This window comes from Salmo trutta, chromosome 4, assembly GCF_901001165.1.
Source record: "Salmo trutta chromosome 4, fSalTru1.1, whole genome shotgun sequence".
In the NCBI taxonomy this organism is placed as follows: domain Eukaryota; kingdom Metazoa; phylum Chordata; class Actinopteri; order Salmoniformes; family Salmonidae; genus Salmo; species Salmo trutta.
The window spans coordinates 48,045,233-48,058,824 of NC_042960.1; the positions used below are offsets into that span (position 1 = coordinate 48,045,233).

Genomic DNA, 13,592 nt, shown 5'->3' on the forward strand with positions numbered 1-13,592 from the left:
ACACACTATACTACAAGATGGGAACACACGATACTACCAGATGAGGACACACTATACTACAAAATGGGGACACACTATGTTACAAGAGGGGGACACACTGTTACAAGACGGGGACACGCTATGTTACAAGATGGGGACACACTATGTTACAAGATGGGGACACAATACACTACAAGATGGGGACACACTATACTACAAGATGGGGACACACTATACTACAAGATGGAGACACACTATGTTACAAGATGGGGACACACTATGTTACAAGATGGGGACACACTATGTTACAAAATGGGGACACACTATGTTACAAGATGGGGGCACACTATGTTACAAGATGGGGGCACACTATGTTACAAGATGGGGACACACTATGTTACAAGATGGGGACACACTATGTTACAAGATGGGGACACACTATGTTACAAGATGGGGACACACTATACTACAAGATGGGGACACACTATGTTACAAGATGGGGACACACTATGTTACAAGATGGGGACACAATACACTACAAGATGGGGGCACACTATACTACAAGATGGGGACACACTATGTTACAAGATGGGGACACAATACACTACAAGATGGGGACACAATACACTACAAGATGGGGACACACTATACTACAAGATGGGGACACACTATGTTACAAGATGGGGACACACTATGTTACAAGATGGAGACACACTATGTTACAAGATGGGGGCACACTATGTTACAAGATGGGGACACAATACACTACAAGATGGGGACACACTATGTTACAAGATGGGGACACACTATGTTATAAGATGAGGACACACTATGTTACAAGATGGGGACACACTATGTTATAAGATGAGGACACACTATGTTATAAGATGGGGACACACTATGTTATAAGATGAGGGCACACTATGTTACAAGATGGGGGCACACTATGTTACAAGATGGGGACAATATACTACAAGATGGAGACACACTATGTTACAAGATGGGGGCACACTATGTTACAAGATGGGGACAATATACTACAAGATGGGGACACACCATGTTATAAGATGGGGACACACTATGTTATAAGATGGGGACACACTATACTACAAGATGGGGACACACCATGTTATAAGATGGGGACACACCATGTTATAAGATGGGGACACACTATACTACAAGATGGGGACACACCATGTTATAAGATGGGGACACACCATGTTATAAGATGGGGACACACCATGTTATAAGATGGGGGCACACTATGTTACAAGATGGGGGCACACTATGTTACAAGATGGGGACACAGTATGTTACAAGATGGGGACACACTATACTATAAGACAGGGACACACAATACTACAAGATGGGGACACACTATACTACAAGATGGAGACACACTATGTTACAAGATGGAGACACACTATACTACAAGATGGGGACAATATACTACAAGATGGAGACACACTATGATACAAGATGGGGACACACTATACTACAAGATGGGGACACAATACTACAAGATTGGGACACACTATGTTACAAGATGGGGACACACAGTTACAAGATGGGGACACACTATGATACAAGATGGGGACACACTATACTACAAGATGGGGACACAATACTACAAGATTGGGACACACTATGTTACAAGATGGGGACACACAGTTACAAGATGGGGACACACTATGTTACAAAATGGGGACACACTATGTTACAAGATGGGGACACACTATGTTACAAGATGGGGACACACTATGTTACAAGATGGGGACACACTATGTTACAAGATGGGGACACACTATGTTACAAGATGGAGACACACTATGTTACAAGATGGGGGCACACTATGTTACAAAATGAGGACACACTATGTTACAACATGGGACACACTGTTACAAGATGGGGACACTATGCTATAAGATGGGGACACACTATGTTACAAAATGGGGACACACTATGTTACAAAATGAGGACACACTATACTACAAGATGGGGACACGCTATACTACAAGAGGGGGACACACTATGTTACAAAATGAGGACACACTAAACTACAAGATGGAGACACACTATGTTACAAGATGGAGACACACTATGTTACAAGATGGGGACACACTATGTTACAAGATGGGGACACACTATGTTACAAGATGGGGACACACTATGTTACAAAATGAGGACACACTATACTACAAGATGGGGACACGCTATACTACAAGAGGGGGACACACTATGTTACAAAATGAGGACACACTAAACTACAAGATGGTGACAAACTATACTACAAATTGGAGACACACTATACTACAAGATGGAGACACACTATGTTACAAGATGGAGACACACTATGTTACAAGATGGAGACACACTATGTTACAAGATGGGGACACACTATACTACAAGATGGGGACACAAAATACTACAATATTCTGGACACACTATACTACAAGATGGGGAAACACTATACTACAAGATGGGGACACAAAATACTACAATATTCTGGACACACTATACTACAAGATGGGGACACAAAATACTACAATATTCTGGACACACTATGTTACAAGATGGGGACACACAGTTACAAGATGGGGACACACTATGTTACAAAATGAGGACACACTGTACTACAAGATGGGGACACACTATGTTACAAAATGAGGACACACTGTACTACAACATGGGACACACTGTTACAAGATGGGGACACTATGCTATAAGATGGGGACACACTATGTTACAAAATGGGGACACACTATACTACAAGATGGGGACACACTATGCTGGCAAGATGGCGCCAACAGAAATGGCAGCTCTGCTTCTAGTTCCATAGAGATATAGTGTGCATGTTGAAAATGAACAGCATATTGCATGGGCATTCAAACCACATGAGCGGAAATATGCATTTTTAAATGTTTCATGGTTAAAAATGTTTCATGCTGTGCAGCATTTGTTCTCCTTGGCATTACGTTAGTACAGCAGGAGTAGATGTTCGCGGAGCTTTGGTGGATGCTACAAATATAACCAGTTCTATTCATCGCTTTATGCAGAATTAACAAAGTACATTTTTGTCTAGATTCATCCAGTTTGAGGTGTAGGGATGGATCTGTGATTTTTGCAGGGTCCCTTAATATAAACCATCTGACATATTCAGGGTCAGGCACTTGTCGAATCACATTGATGAGATACCATAGAGTATCCCGGCGTCTGTGTTTGGAGAAGAGTCTGAACTTTGGTTGCATTGCATCATGTCTGTGTTGTTTGGGGTGAAATGTTGTGACCGTCTATCTTCCTGGGGCTCTTGCACAACTGACTTTCAGAGCATGATGATGTTGACAAAGTGAAAAGGGCTGTAGCTTGTCTGTGACTTCTGGCCTTTGGGGAGCGGAGGGTGCATGTCTCTCTCTGACCAGCATGACCAATTACAATGTGACCCTGGCACAACTTTGGGGACGAGAGCTGCACACATAATGCAAACTGACATGTTTGCTTTGCCTAAACAATCTGTCTTTGCTATGTTTGTGCCAATGAAGGCCATTTCTGTGTTTTATTCCTGTGCCATACTGTATCTCTGAATGTCTTTAACTTGTCATACTTCCTGAATATGTTAAATGGTGCACCTGTTGATGTTAATGTTGTTCTCATTGTTCTAATACTGCTACCATCCTGTTTGTCATGTTGCGCTTTGCTTTCCTCGAGGCACACGACAAAACATTTAGACATCATTCATTTGGTTGAATAATTCATAAGGATTTTACTACCTGGTAATACAGAGAATAATGATTTTGTCTATACAGAAATACAGTAGACGTATAAACTGATACTGGTCCACTCAAATTGACCATGGCCTCTGTAGAGTCTTGCGTTTTGGACTGTGTCTCAGGCTCTGTTTTGTCTCTGCTCACAAAAGCACTAATGTCTTGTTTTCAACCAATCGTTTATTGATAACACGGACCACACAAGAGTACAAGTACAAGTAAGTATTAACACTGTCTGTTCATTTCAATTTCAAAACAAACTGCCTGATTTTCTTAACTGGGTAAATGTTCTATTCTCATTTTATTCCATTCCTTGTTTTACTTCCAGAATCTTACAGTATTTGGCTCTGCATTTCATATCAGTTCCACATCTCCCACTTTCATTATATTGTAGTTATTATAACTTCCTAGTTACATTTTGCTTAATTTATCACATAACATCTTCATTGATCCAGTAAATTGTTTTCCCTTATAAATGCTTAATAACAATTCTGGATCTTATTTACCACGCTTTGAAAATCAGACTAGATTGCCTTTCTCGAATGTGTTCCAACTGCTCACTGGTTTTGTACTAATGTTTTATTTATAAGTGTATGTTTCACAAACATTTGTATACAAGCAAGTATAAGAAATTCAAAAGCAATTCTTAAACATTTTGGAATTGGTTTCAAATGAAGAATAGCGCTTACAGCATTCAGTGTGTATCACTACTATAGACAAGTTCTGTGTTGCTATCTCCCTTACTGCTCATCCTGACAGTGTTGTTGTCTTCTCTCCCAGCAGGAGGAGGAGACCCTACCTGTATAGGAAAAGAGCGATACACAGGAGCCGGCCTGCCTACTCTCTGAAGGAGGTTGAGAGCCTCGCCGTGGGGCCCCCATGCCCGCCACTGAATTCCTCTAACTCTTTCATGTCCAGGAGGGAGAGGAGTAGACGGTTGACCATGTCTGTGTGGGAGCAGAGAACCAGCCAACTGCGCAGGCACCGGCATATGTCCAGCCGAGAGATACTCTTCAGCAACCCCAATGAGGAGCAGGAAGGGCCCCCTGGCTGTCCCCACCACCTCAAAGCAACAGGCACACCCACAGGCAGCCTGAAGCTGCCTGATCCCACAGCTGACCCTAAGGCCTTCACAGCTAAGCCCCCAAAGCCCATGGAGATGCCCCTAGAGGAACCAGCCCTGTCCATGGGTGTCCCTGAGCTCCACTTATCCAACCCTTTAGCAGAGCCACCCGATCCCACTGACACGCCCCTGCCTGACCCCCCCACGTCCACAGCTGTGTTCATACCGGAGCCTACAGAATCTGAGCCATGCCCAGAGGGCAAGCGTGGCATCCCCAACCACTGCCACCAAGGCCTCAATGGCCGCAGGAGCCCCTGGTTGAATGGGGAGAGAAGGCAGAGAGCGGTGCGTAAGTTCCGCCCTCCTGCTAGTGACACCCTGTCCATTGACATGGAAGGCATGTGGCTCAGGAGGCCACAGGGCACAGGGCACTGTGAGGCTCAGGCTGGGGCCAGAGGCCTGGACTCGCCTCAGGGCTCGGAGGGCAGTAGCCGCTCTGTCAGCATGGAGAGGAAGACCCCAGAGGACCCAGTGGAGGAGGTGAGGAAAGACGGTAACGAGGGAGAAACAAGCCAGCCTTCCGAGACCAGGGAGGCTGAACACAGGTAAGGATGAGCTCACACTGATTTACAGCTAGTTCTATAAATTCAATACATAGTAGACTGTTTGTATAGTATTCTGTAGACTTTGTTTGTAAAGTGTTAATAGTCAGTATTCTCCTACTTTCAATGTATCAGACTTCAGGGTGCCCTAAATACAACAAATCCCCAGTGAATCCAGACTCAGTCTGGATGTTGTTCCTTGTCCCTCTGCTCCTCCACAGACAGAGGGACCATGATCAGACTGGGGGTCCTGAGCTGCAGAACAGGGAGGAGGGTCTACAGTCAGGTCCACCCACACTGCAGCCATCTCAGGCTGCAGTACTGGCGCTACCAGAGGGCCCCACAGGAGACAGTGAGACCGATAGCAACGCCACCACTCTGAACCAGTCCCCTCTGAGCTCCAGTATCGTCATCGAGGTGACCGATGTCCAGTCGTCACTAGAGCTCACCCCCATCACAGGTAACACCATCAAGGGTGTCCTTATTTTACATTCAGTGTACTCTACTCACATTCAAAATAGTTCTGCTGTGAGGTGTATGAAAGCCTTTATCTCATGCGGGGTTGGAGATACCCCTGATATCACAGCATGGTACCACAATCAGAGTAGCACACCCACATTATCCACCTCTTCCAGGCAACAGTAAAGACGTGGAGGCATCCAAGCCTGAGAAGGACGAGGAAGAGGTGGCCAGCCCAGTCAATACTGTCACACCTGACAGTATGTTCATCTTCAAACCTGACAACCCGTAAGTCTCCCTCTGCTCTTCTCTGCTCCTCCTATTTCATCATCCTAACGCCATCCTCCCTACCATCATTCTAACACCCTCATCCCTACCATCATTCTAACACCCTCATCCCTACCGTCATCCTAACACCATCATCCCTACGCTTATCCTAACACCCTCATCCCTACCGGCATCCTAACACCATCATCCTAACACCATCATCCTAACACCATCATCCTAACGCCATCCTCCCTACCATCATTCTAACACCATCATCCCTACGCTTATCCTAACACCCTCATCCCTACCGGCATCCTAACACCCTCATCCTAACACCATCATCCTAACACCCTCATCCCTACCGTCATCCTAACACCCTCATCCCTACCGTCATCCTAACACCCTCATCCCTACCGTCATCCTAACACCATCATCCCTACCGTCATCCTAACACCCTCATCCCTACCGTCATCCTGACACCCTCATCCCTACCGTCATCCTAACACCATCATCCCTACCGTCATCCTAACACCATCATCCCTACCGTCATCCTAACACCCTCATCCCTACCGTCATCCTGACACCCTCATCCCTACCGTCATTCTAACACCCTCATCCCTACCATCATCCTAACACCCTCATCCCTACCGTCATCCTAACACCCTCATCCCTACCGTCATCCTAACACCCTCATCCCTACCGTCATCCTAACACCATCATCCCTACCGTCATCCTAACACCACACCTAAACCGAGCGTGCGTGCGTCCGCGTGTGCAAATTGACTTTGTCCCGCCACACCAAACGCGATCACGACACGCAGGTTGAAATATCAAAACAAACTCTGAACCATTATATTAATTTGGGGACAGGTCGAAAAGCATTAAACATTTATGGCAATTTAGCTAGCTAGCTTGCAGTTGCTAGCTAATTTGTCCTATTTAGCTAGCATGCTGTTGCTAGTTAATTTGCCCTAGGATATAAACGTTGAGTTGTTATTTTACCTGAAATGCACAAGGTCCCCTACTCCGACAATTAATCCACACATAAAACGGTCAACCGAATCGTTTCTAGTCATCTCTCCTCCTTCCAGGGTTTTTCTTCTTTGGACTTTATATGGCGATTGGCATCTAAACGTAGTATTACCACGACCGACCGACCGACCAAAGTTCATCTTTCAATCAACCAATGAGGAGAAGGCACATGGGTATCTGCTTCTATAAACCAATGAGGAGATGGGAGAGGCAGGACTTCTATTTTAGCGCTTGGCAACGCAGATGCTCGTTGGCGCGCGCGAGCAGTGTGGGTGCAATGATTGAATAACATGTACCGTATGTGTACATTTATTTTGCAATGCTCGCGCACGCAATGCGAGTGGTGTGGTCAGCATGTAACACCATCATCCCTACCGGCATCCTAACACCCTCATCCCTACCATCATCCTAACACCATCATCCCTACCGTCATCCTAACACCATCATCCCTACCATCATCCTAACACCATCATCCCTACCAGCATCTTAAAACCATCATCCTCTTAAAACCCTCATCCTCACCATCATCTTAAAAACCTCATCCTTACCATCAAACACAGGCATGATAGAGGTACAGAAACAAAACACCCGTTTCAGTCCTGCTCTGACAGCTGTTTCTCTGTGTCCTCTGTTCCATCTCTAGGATCCGCCGGGCCTGTCACTATGTGGTGAACCTGCGTTACTTTGAGATGTGTATCCTGCTGGTGATCGCTGCCAGCAGTATCGCCCTGGCTGCAGAGGACCCCGTTTCAGCCACCTCCGACTGGAACAAAGTAAGAGCCAGTCTGGTCACTGGGCTTTACCTGGACTCAACAGATGGCTGTTTTCCTCTCTGACCTTGAGCCTCATTGTTCTAACAGTCTTTCTCCACAATGGTGGCTAGGCTATTGTCTTTGACGTGTGATTGCTTTTGTTTGGCTTTGTTTTCCTGTGCTGTACTATCTTCTCACAGCATACCGTGAGTGCAAGCGCACACTCGTGACGAGGATTGTGTCTGCATCTGTGCTTGACGCTGTCTCTGACGAGTATCGCTGATCTCACAGGGGGACAGCAATATTAGAGTTGTCACTCTCTGCTCACACTGAGGAGCCAGATAGAGGAGGAGTGTTGGGGGGTATAGAATAATCACATCACACTCCCTACTCCCACCTCTGGTTTAGGCTCTTCATACGACTACAAATCAGACAGATGGCACATACAGTGTCAATCGAGTACAATCTGGAATTCTGCAGCATTCCTATTGTCGATGCCATTGTTTTGTACTTCGTTACAGAAGTTCCTTGAGGTAAAAAACAAATCATTGGGAATATGTGCCTGGGGTCTCATATCAGGCCCCGTCCTAGCTGAGCAGCTGGAAGACTGAAAGAAAGCATTACGTTAATTGCTTTGTGAAGGTCTCCCATGGTGACTTGATGGGGGGGGGGCTTCTCTGGATGTTGCTGATTGATGCAAATCGAGTTGGGAATGAAATGGGCCTGGTGACACGCTAAGAAGCTAATCAAAGCACATATCCATCAGCGGAGAAGGGCTCCACTTGAAAGCATCATCTTACAAAGTCTGAAATAGAAATAGAATTCCCTCCGGTTCAACTTAATCAGTGTGACCATTAAAGAGAGAAGTTGGTTTCCTAAAAGGGAAATATGTCCCCAGTTCAGCGGTGAAGAACAGATGCAACACATTAAACAGAAGTTTTCAGTCTCTCTCTGATCAGTCCCTCTGATCTGTCTCTCTCTGATCAGTCTCTCTCTGATCAGTCTCTCTCTGATCAGTCTCTCTCTGATCAGTCTCTCTCTGATCAGTCCCTCTGATCTGTGTCTCTCTGATCTGTCTCTCTCTGATCTGTCTCTCTCTGATCTCCTCTAATGTATGAGCTGATGGCAAGGAATGAAATGTTCTTCCTCATCCCCTGGAGTCCAGTTTTGTAATGGATGTGTTAATATATTTGTCTACTTTTTACCCCACAGGTTTTGCGTTACTTTGACTACGTGTTCACAGGTGTCTTTACCTTTGAAATGATAATAAAGGTGAGTTATAGAACAAAAATACAGTATTCTTTAGTCAATCAGCAAGGATCCTGTATTAAAACATTACCAAACGATGTCATATTAACGTGACATAGGTCATACCATACTGTAGCAGAGTCCGTTGGATTGGACAGAAGGTACATGAACATGTTTGGCATAAACTGGTACTACCAAAACATTTTTATGTCAGATAGACAGAATGTATTGTATTTAGCTAATTAACAGTGAGGCAAATGCAAATATTTAGCACAGTTCTGTTTTCAAATCATTTAACAAGATGTATTTTTGACAGATGATAGACCAGGGCTTGATTCTCCATGATGGCTCCTATTTCCGGGACCTGTGGAACATTCTAGACTTTATCGTGGTGGTCGGCGCTCTGGTGGCCTTCGCCCTCACGTGAGTCATGTGACCTTGCATAGGTTATAACTTCCTGTGTAGTGTACATTACCAGTGTATACTGCCAGTGTAGTATAGCACTGTGTTTCACTCTGTTTTGTGATATACAGTACATGTTTTTTCCATCCTGAGATATACGTGTTTTTCTCTCTGTCGTCCTCTGCTCCTGTGGATTGTGTTGCTGTGGGACTGCCAGGAATGTGCTGGGGTAAACACTTTCTTCACTTCCTTTCTTTCTGCTCTCTTCAACAGGATCCTATGTGTCCTCTATAGTTCATTACATAGAGTGCCTTTACAAAGTATTCATGAGGTGGCAGGTAGCCTAGTGGTTAGAGCGTTGGGCCAGTAACTGAAAGGTTGCTAGATCGAATTCCCGAGCTGACAAGGTAAAAATCTGTCATTCTGCCCCTGAACAAGGCAGTTAACCCACTGTTCCTCGGCTGTCATTGTAAATAAGAATTCGTTCTTAACTGACTTGCCTAGTTAAATGAAGGTTAAATATATATTTTTTTTAAATACCCATTGACAACATTTTTCTCACCCACAATAACCCATAAGATATTTAGCAAATTGATTGAAAATTAAATACTAAAATATCTAATTTACATAAGTATTCACACCCCTTTGCTAGGACACTACAAACTGAGCTCAGATGTATCCAATTTCCTTTGATCATCCTTTAGATGCCACTACAACTTTAGTGGAATCCACCTGTGGCCAAATCAATTGTTTGGACATGATTTAGAAAGAAACACACCTGCTCTTTCCATGACAGACGGACCAGGTCAAAGCTATTGATATCACTTGTTAAATCCACTAAATCCATACAGCCAAAGCAATGCTTGTGAAATCCACAATCAGTTTAGCTGAAGGGGATGAGACAGGTTAAATAATGATTTTTAAGCCTTGTGATAATTGAGACATGGATTGTGTATGTGTACCATTCAGAGGGTGAATGGGCAAGACAAAAGATTTAAGTGCCTTTGAATGGGGTGTGGTAGTAGGTGATAGGCACACTGGTTTGAGGGTGTCAAGAACTGCAATGCTGCTGGTTTTTCACGCTCAACAGTTTCCTGTGTGCATCAAGAATGGTCCACCACCCAAAGGACATCCAGCCAACTTGACACAGCTGTGGGAAGCATTGGAGTCAACATGCGCCAGCATCCCTGTGGAACACTTTTGATAGTCCATGCCCTGATGAATTAAGGCTGTTCTGAGGGCAAAAGAGTGTGCAACTTAATATTAGTAAGGTGTTCCTAATGTTTTGTACACTCAGTGTAAGGTCCCACAGTTGACAGTGTATGTCAGAGCAGAAACTATACCATGAAGTCCAAGGAACTGTCCGTAGATCACCGAGATAGAATTGTGATGAGGCATATATCCGAGGAAGGGTTTAAAAAAAATCTAAAGTGTTGAAAGTTTCCATGAGCACCGTGGTCTCCATCATTGGGAAATAAAAAAAATATGGAACAACCCAGACTCTGCCTAGAGCTGGCCCTCTGACCAAACTGAGCAACCGGGCAAAAATGTAACTATTTGGCCTGAATGCAAAGCGCATTCAGGCCAAATAGTTGGAGAAAACCAGGCACAGCTCATCACCTGTCTAACATCATCCATACCGTGAAGCATGGTGGTGTCAGCATCATGCCTTTCAGCAGCAGGAACTGGGAGACTGGTCAGGATAGAGGGAACAATGAATGGAGCCAAATACAGGCAAATCCTTGATGAGAACCTGCTTCAGAGTGCAAATAACCTTAAACTGGGGCAAAGATTTACATTCCAACAGGACAATGACCCCAAGCATACAGCCAAAGCAACGTTGGAATGGCTCCAGAACAATAATGTGAAAGTCATTGAATGGCCCAGACTTGAATCCCATCTAACTTAACAGAGCTTGAGAAAATCTGCAAGGAAGAATGGGAAAAAATCCAGATATGCAAAGCTGATAGACATACCCAAGACGACTCAATGCTATAATCGCCGCCAAAGATGCTTCTACAAAGTATTGACTCAGGGGTCTGAATACTTTACTTTAATAGCTACTAAATCACATTAGTGCACGTTAGCTCAACCGTCCCGCACGGGGGACACCGATCCTGTAGAGGTTATGTAAAATTAGATATTTCTGTGTTTCATTTTCAATAAATTAGTAAACATTTCTAAAAACATGTTTTCACTTGGTCATTATGAGGTATTTTGTGTAGATGGGTGAGAAAAATACATTTTGAATTCAGGCTGTAACAAAACAACATGTGTAATAAGTCAAGGGGTATGAATACTTTATGAAGGCACTGGACATGTATCTTTCTAATCAGAAATGTAGAGCACAGTAATACCTCTCCTGTAATAAGTAACATGGTTAGCTCAGTGTTAAAGTGAGTTCAACAGGTTCTTCATTCTACGTGTGTCTACCTGTAGAAATAATAAAGGACGGGACATCAAAACCATCAAGTCTCTTCGGGTGCTGCGCGTCCTGAGGCCCCTGAAGACCATCAAGAGACTACCGAAACTCAAGGTAACCCTTTTCTCAGAGATCACTTCCCATGTTAACCGTGCCTGCTCCAGTCAACAGTCTGAGGGATAGACTACATACGAGATATATCAAGGTGTTCAAAGGTGAGGTAATGTGTATGTGTGGTAAGATGGTATCAGGTGAGGGCAGAAGCCACTGTTAAACAGGTGGAGATGACTTTACATCCATTTAGTCACACCTGTTTCCACAAGAGGGTTTCCATGAAGCAGAGAATCAGGTGAGAGAAGATTAGGTGATAAACCTGAGCGTTTGATCATGAAAACATTTAGTGACAAATTGATTTCCCAAACCTCACACATCCAATTTCTGCTGTGGGGAAGAGTGTCTCTGTCAAACCTGGAGGAAATGAGTCAGACTGATAACTGTGAGTGAACCAGGACGTCAGTCAGTCAGGTGCTACCAGAAAAACTGCAATCAATAGACCTGATTATCCTGGGACTGTAAAGTGAAATAAAGATCTACAGAATAATACAATCCTCTTCCAGTCAGTCATGTCGCAACAACAGTTTGGGATCATTTTGGACAATTGTATGCTATTTATACCACTTGAGTTAGAAGTCAACCTCAACAAATCAGACACTATAGATGTAAGATCTTAATTTGAGCCAGTTTGCTACAGCAGGAAAATAATCCTGCAGCAACAGGAAATGTTAATTATTATGTGGATTACAATGAATTACATTTTTTGTAGTGGTTGATAAATTCTTTGTTAGAGAAAATCAGGTCTGAAATTTCAAAGTGGAAATTACAAACTTCAGAAGCCTTTTCAAATCTCAAATAAACTATGAGTTTTAAATGTCCTCCTGCAACAGGGTGATCAAATTAAGATCCTACATCTGTAACTGGACGAAAACTAAACCCCTACAGTTTTAGCATATCAGTCACTGTCTGACTTTTAAATTGCCCTCCCTCATCCTTCGTCCTCTGTCTGTGTGTAGGCAGTGTTTGACTGTGTGGTGACCTCTCTGAAGAACGTCTTCAACATCCTCATCGTCTACAAGCTCTTCATGTTCATTTTCGCTGTCATCGCTGTGCAGCTGTTCAAGGGGAAGTTCTTCTACTGCACTGACGGATCCAAAGACACAGAGAAGGACTGCCAGTAGGTGTCTGCTGAGCTGCCAGCATAGGGCCTTACAGAACACTAACATAGTTGAAGTGGATGGAGACCTATTGGAGACCTACAGTATTGTCATGTTTTCTGGTGTTTCTTTGTCCACTGAATGTCCATTGTACACTGTGTGTCTGTCTCGTCCTATCAGGGGCTTCTACATCAACTATGAGAAAGACAAGCAGGAGGTGAAGAGGAGGGAGTGGAGGAGACATGACTTTCACTATGACAATATAGTCTGGGCCCTACTCACTTTGTTCACCGTCTCCACTGGGGAGGGCTGGCCACAGTAAGTCTCACTCTCTCCATACACACTATTCGCTATGTCACAACTGTACATAGGCTAGACTGAAATATACTTC

General features: G+C 44.1%; 1 protein-coding gene across 4 annotated transcripts in view; it reads left to right on the top strand.

Annotated features, from left to right (window-relative positions):
* The window catches only part of LOC115192489 (voltage-dependent R-type calcium channel subunit alpha-1E-like), a 100,453-nt gene that overhangs the window by 72,380 nt on the left and 14,481 nt on the right, over window positions 1–13,592 (top strand). For 3 of the 4 annotated variants that reach the window (XM_029751058.1, XM_029751057.1, XM_029751059.1), the window contains exons 19-28: window positions 4,524–5,411; window positions 5,630–5,868; window positions 6,044–6,155; window positions 7,810–7,939; window positions 9,131–9,190; window positions 9,483–9,589; window positions 9,786–9,797; window positions 12,008–12,104; window positions 13,061–13,221; window positions 13,382–13,519. In XM_029751058.1, coding sequence (XP_029606918.1) covers window positions 4,524–5,411; window positions 5,630–5,868; window positions 6,044–6,155; window positions 7,810–7,939; window positions 9,131–9,190; window positions 9,483–9,589; window positions 9,786–9,797; window positions 12,008–12,104; window positions 13,061–13,221; window positions 13,382–13,519 — 1,944 coding nt within the window. The remainder of the gene's footprint in view (window positions 1–4,523; window positions 5,412–5,629; window positions 5,869–6,043; window positions 6,156–7,809; window positions 7,940–9,130; window positions 9,191–9,482; window positions 9,590–9,785; window positions 9,798–12,007; window positions 12,105–13,060; window positions 13,222–13,381; window positions 13,520–13,592) is intronic. The other variant, XM_029751060.1, reaches the window with a different exon arrangement.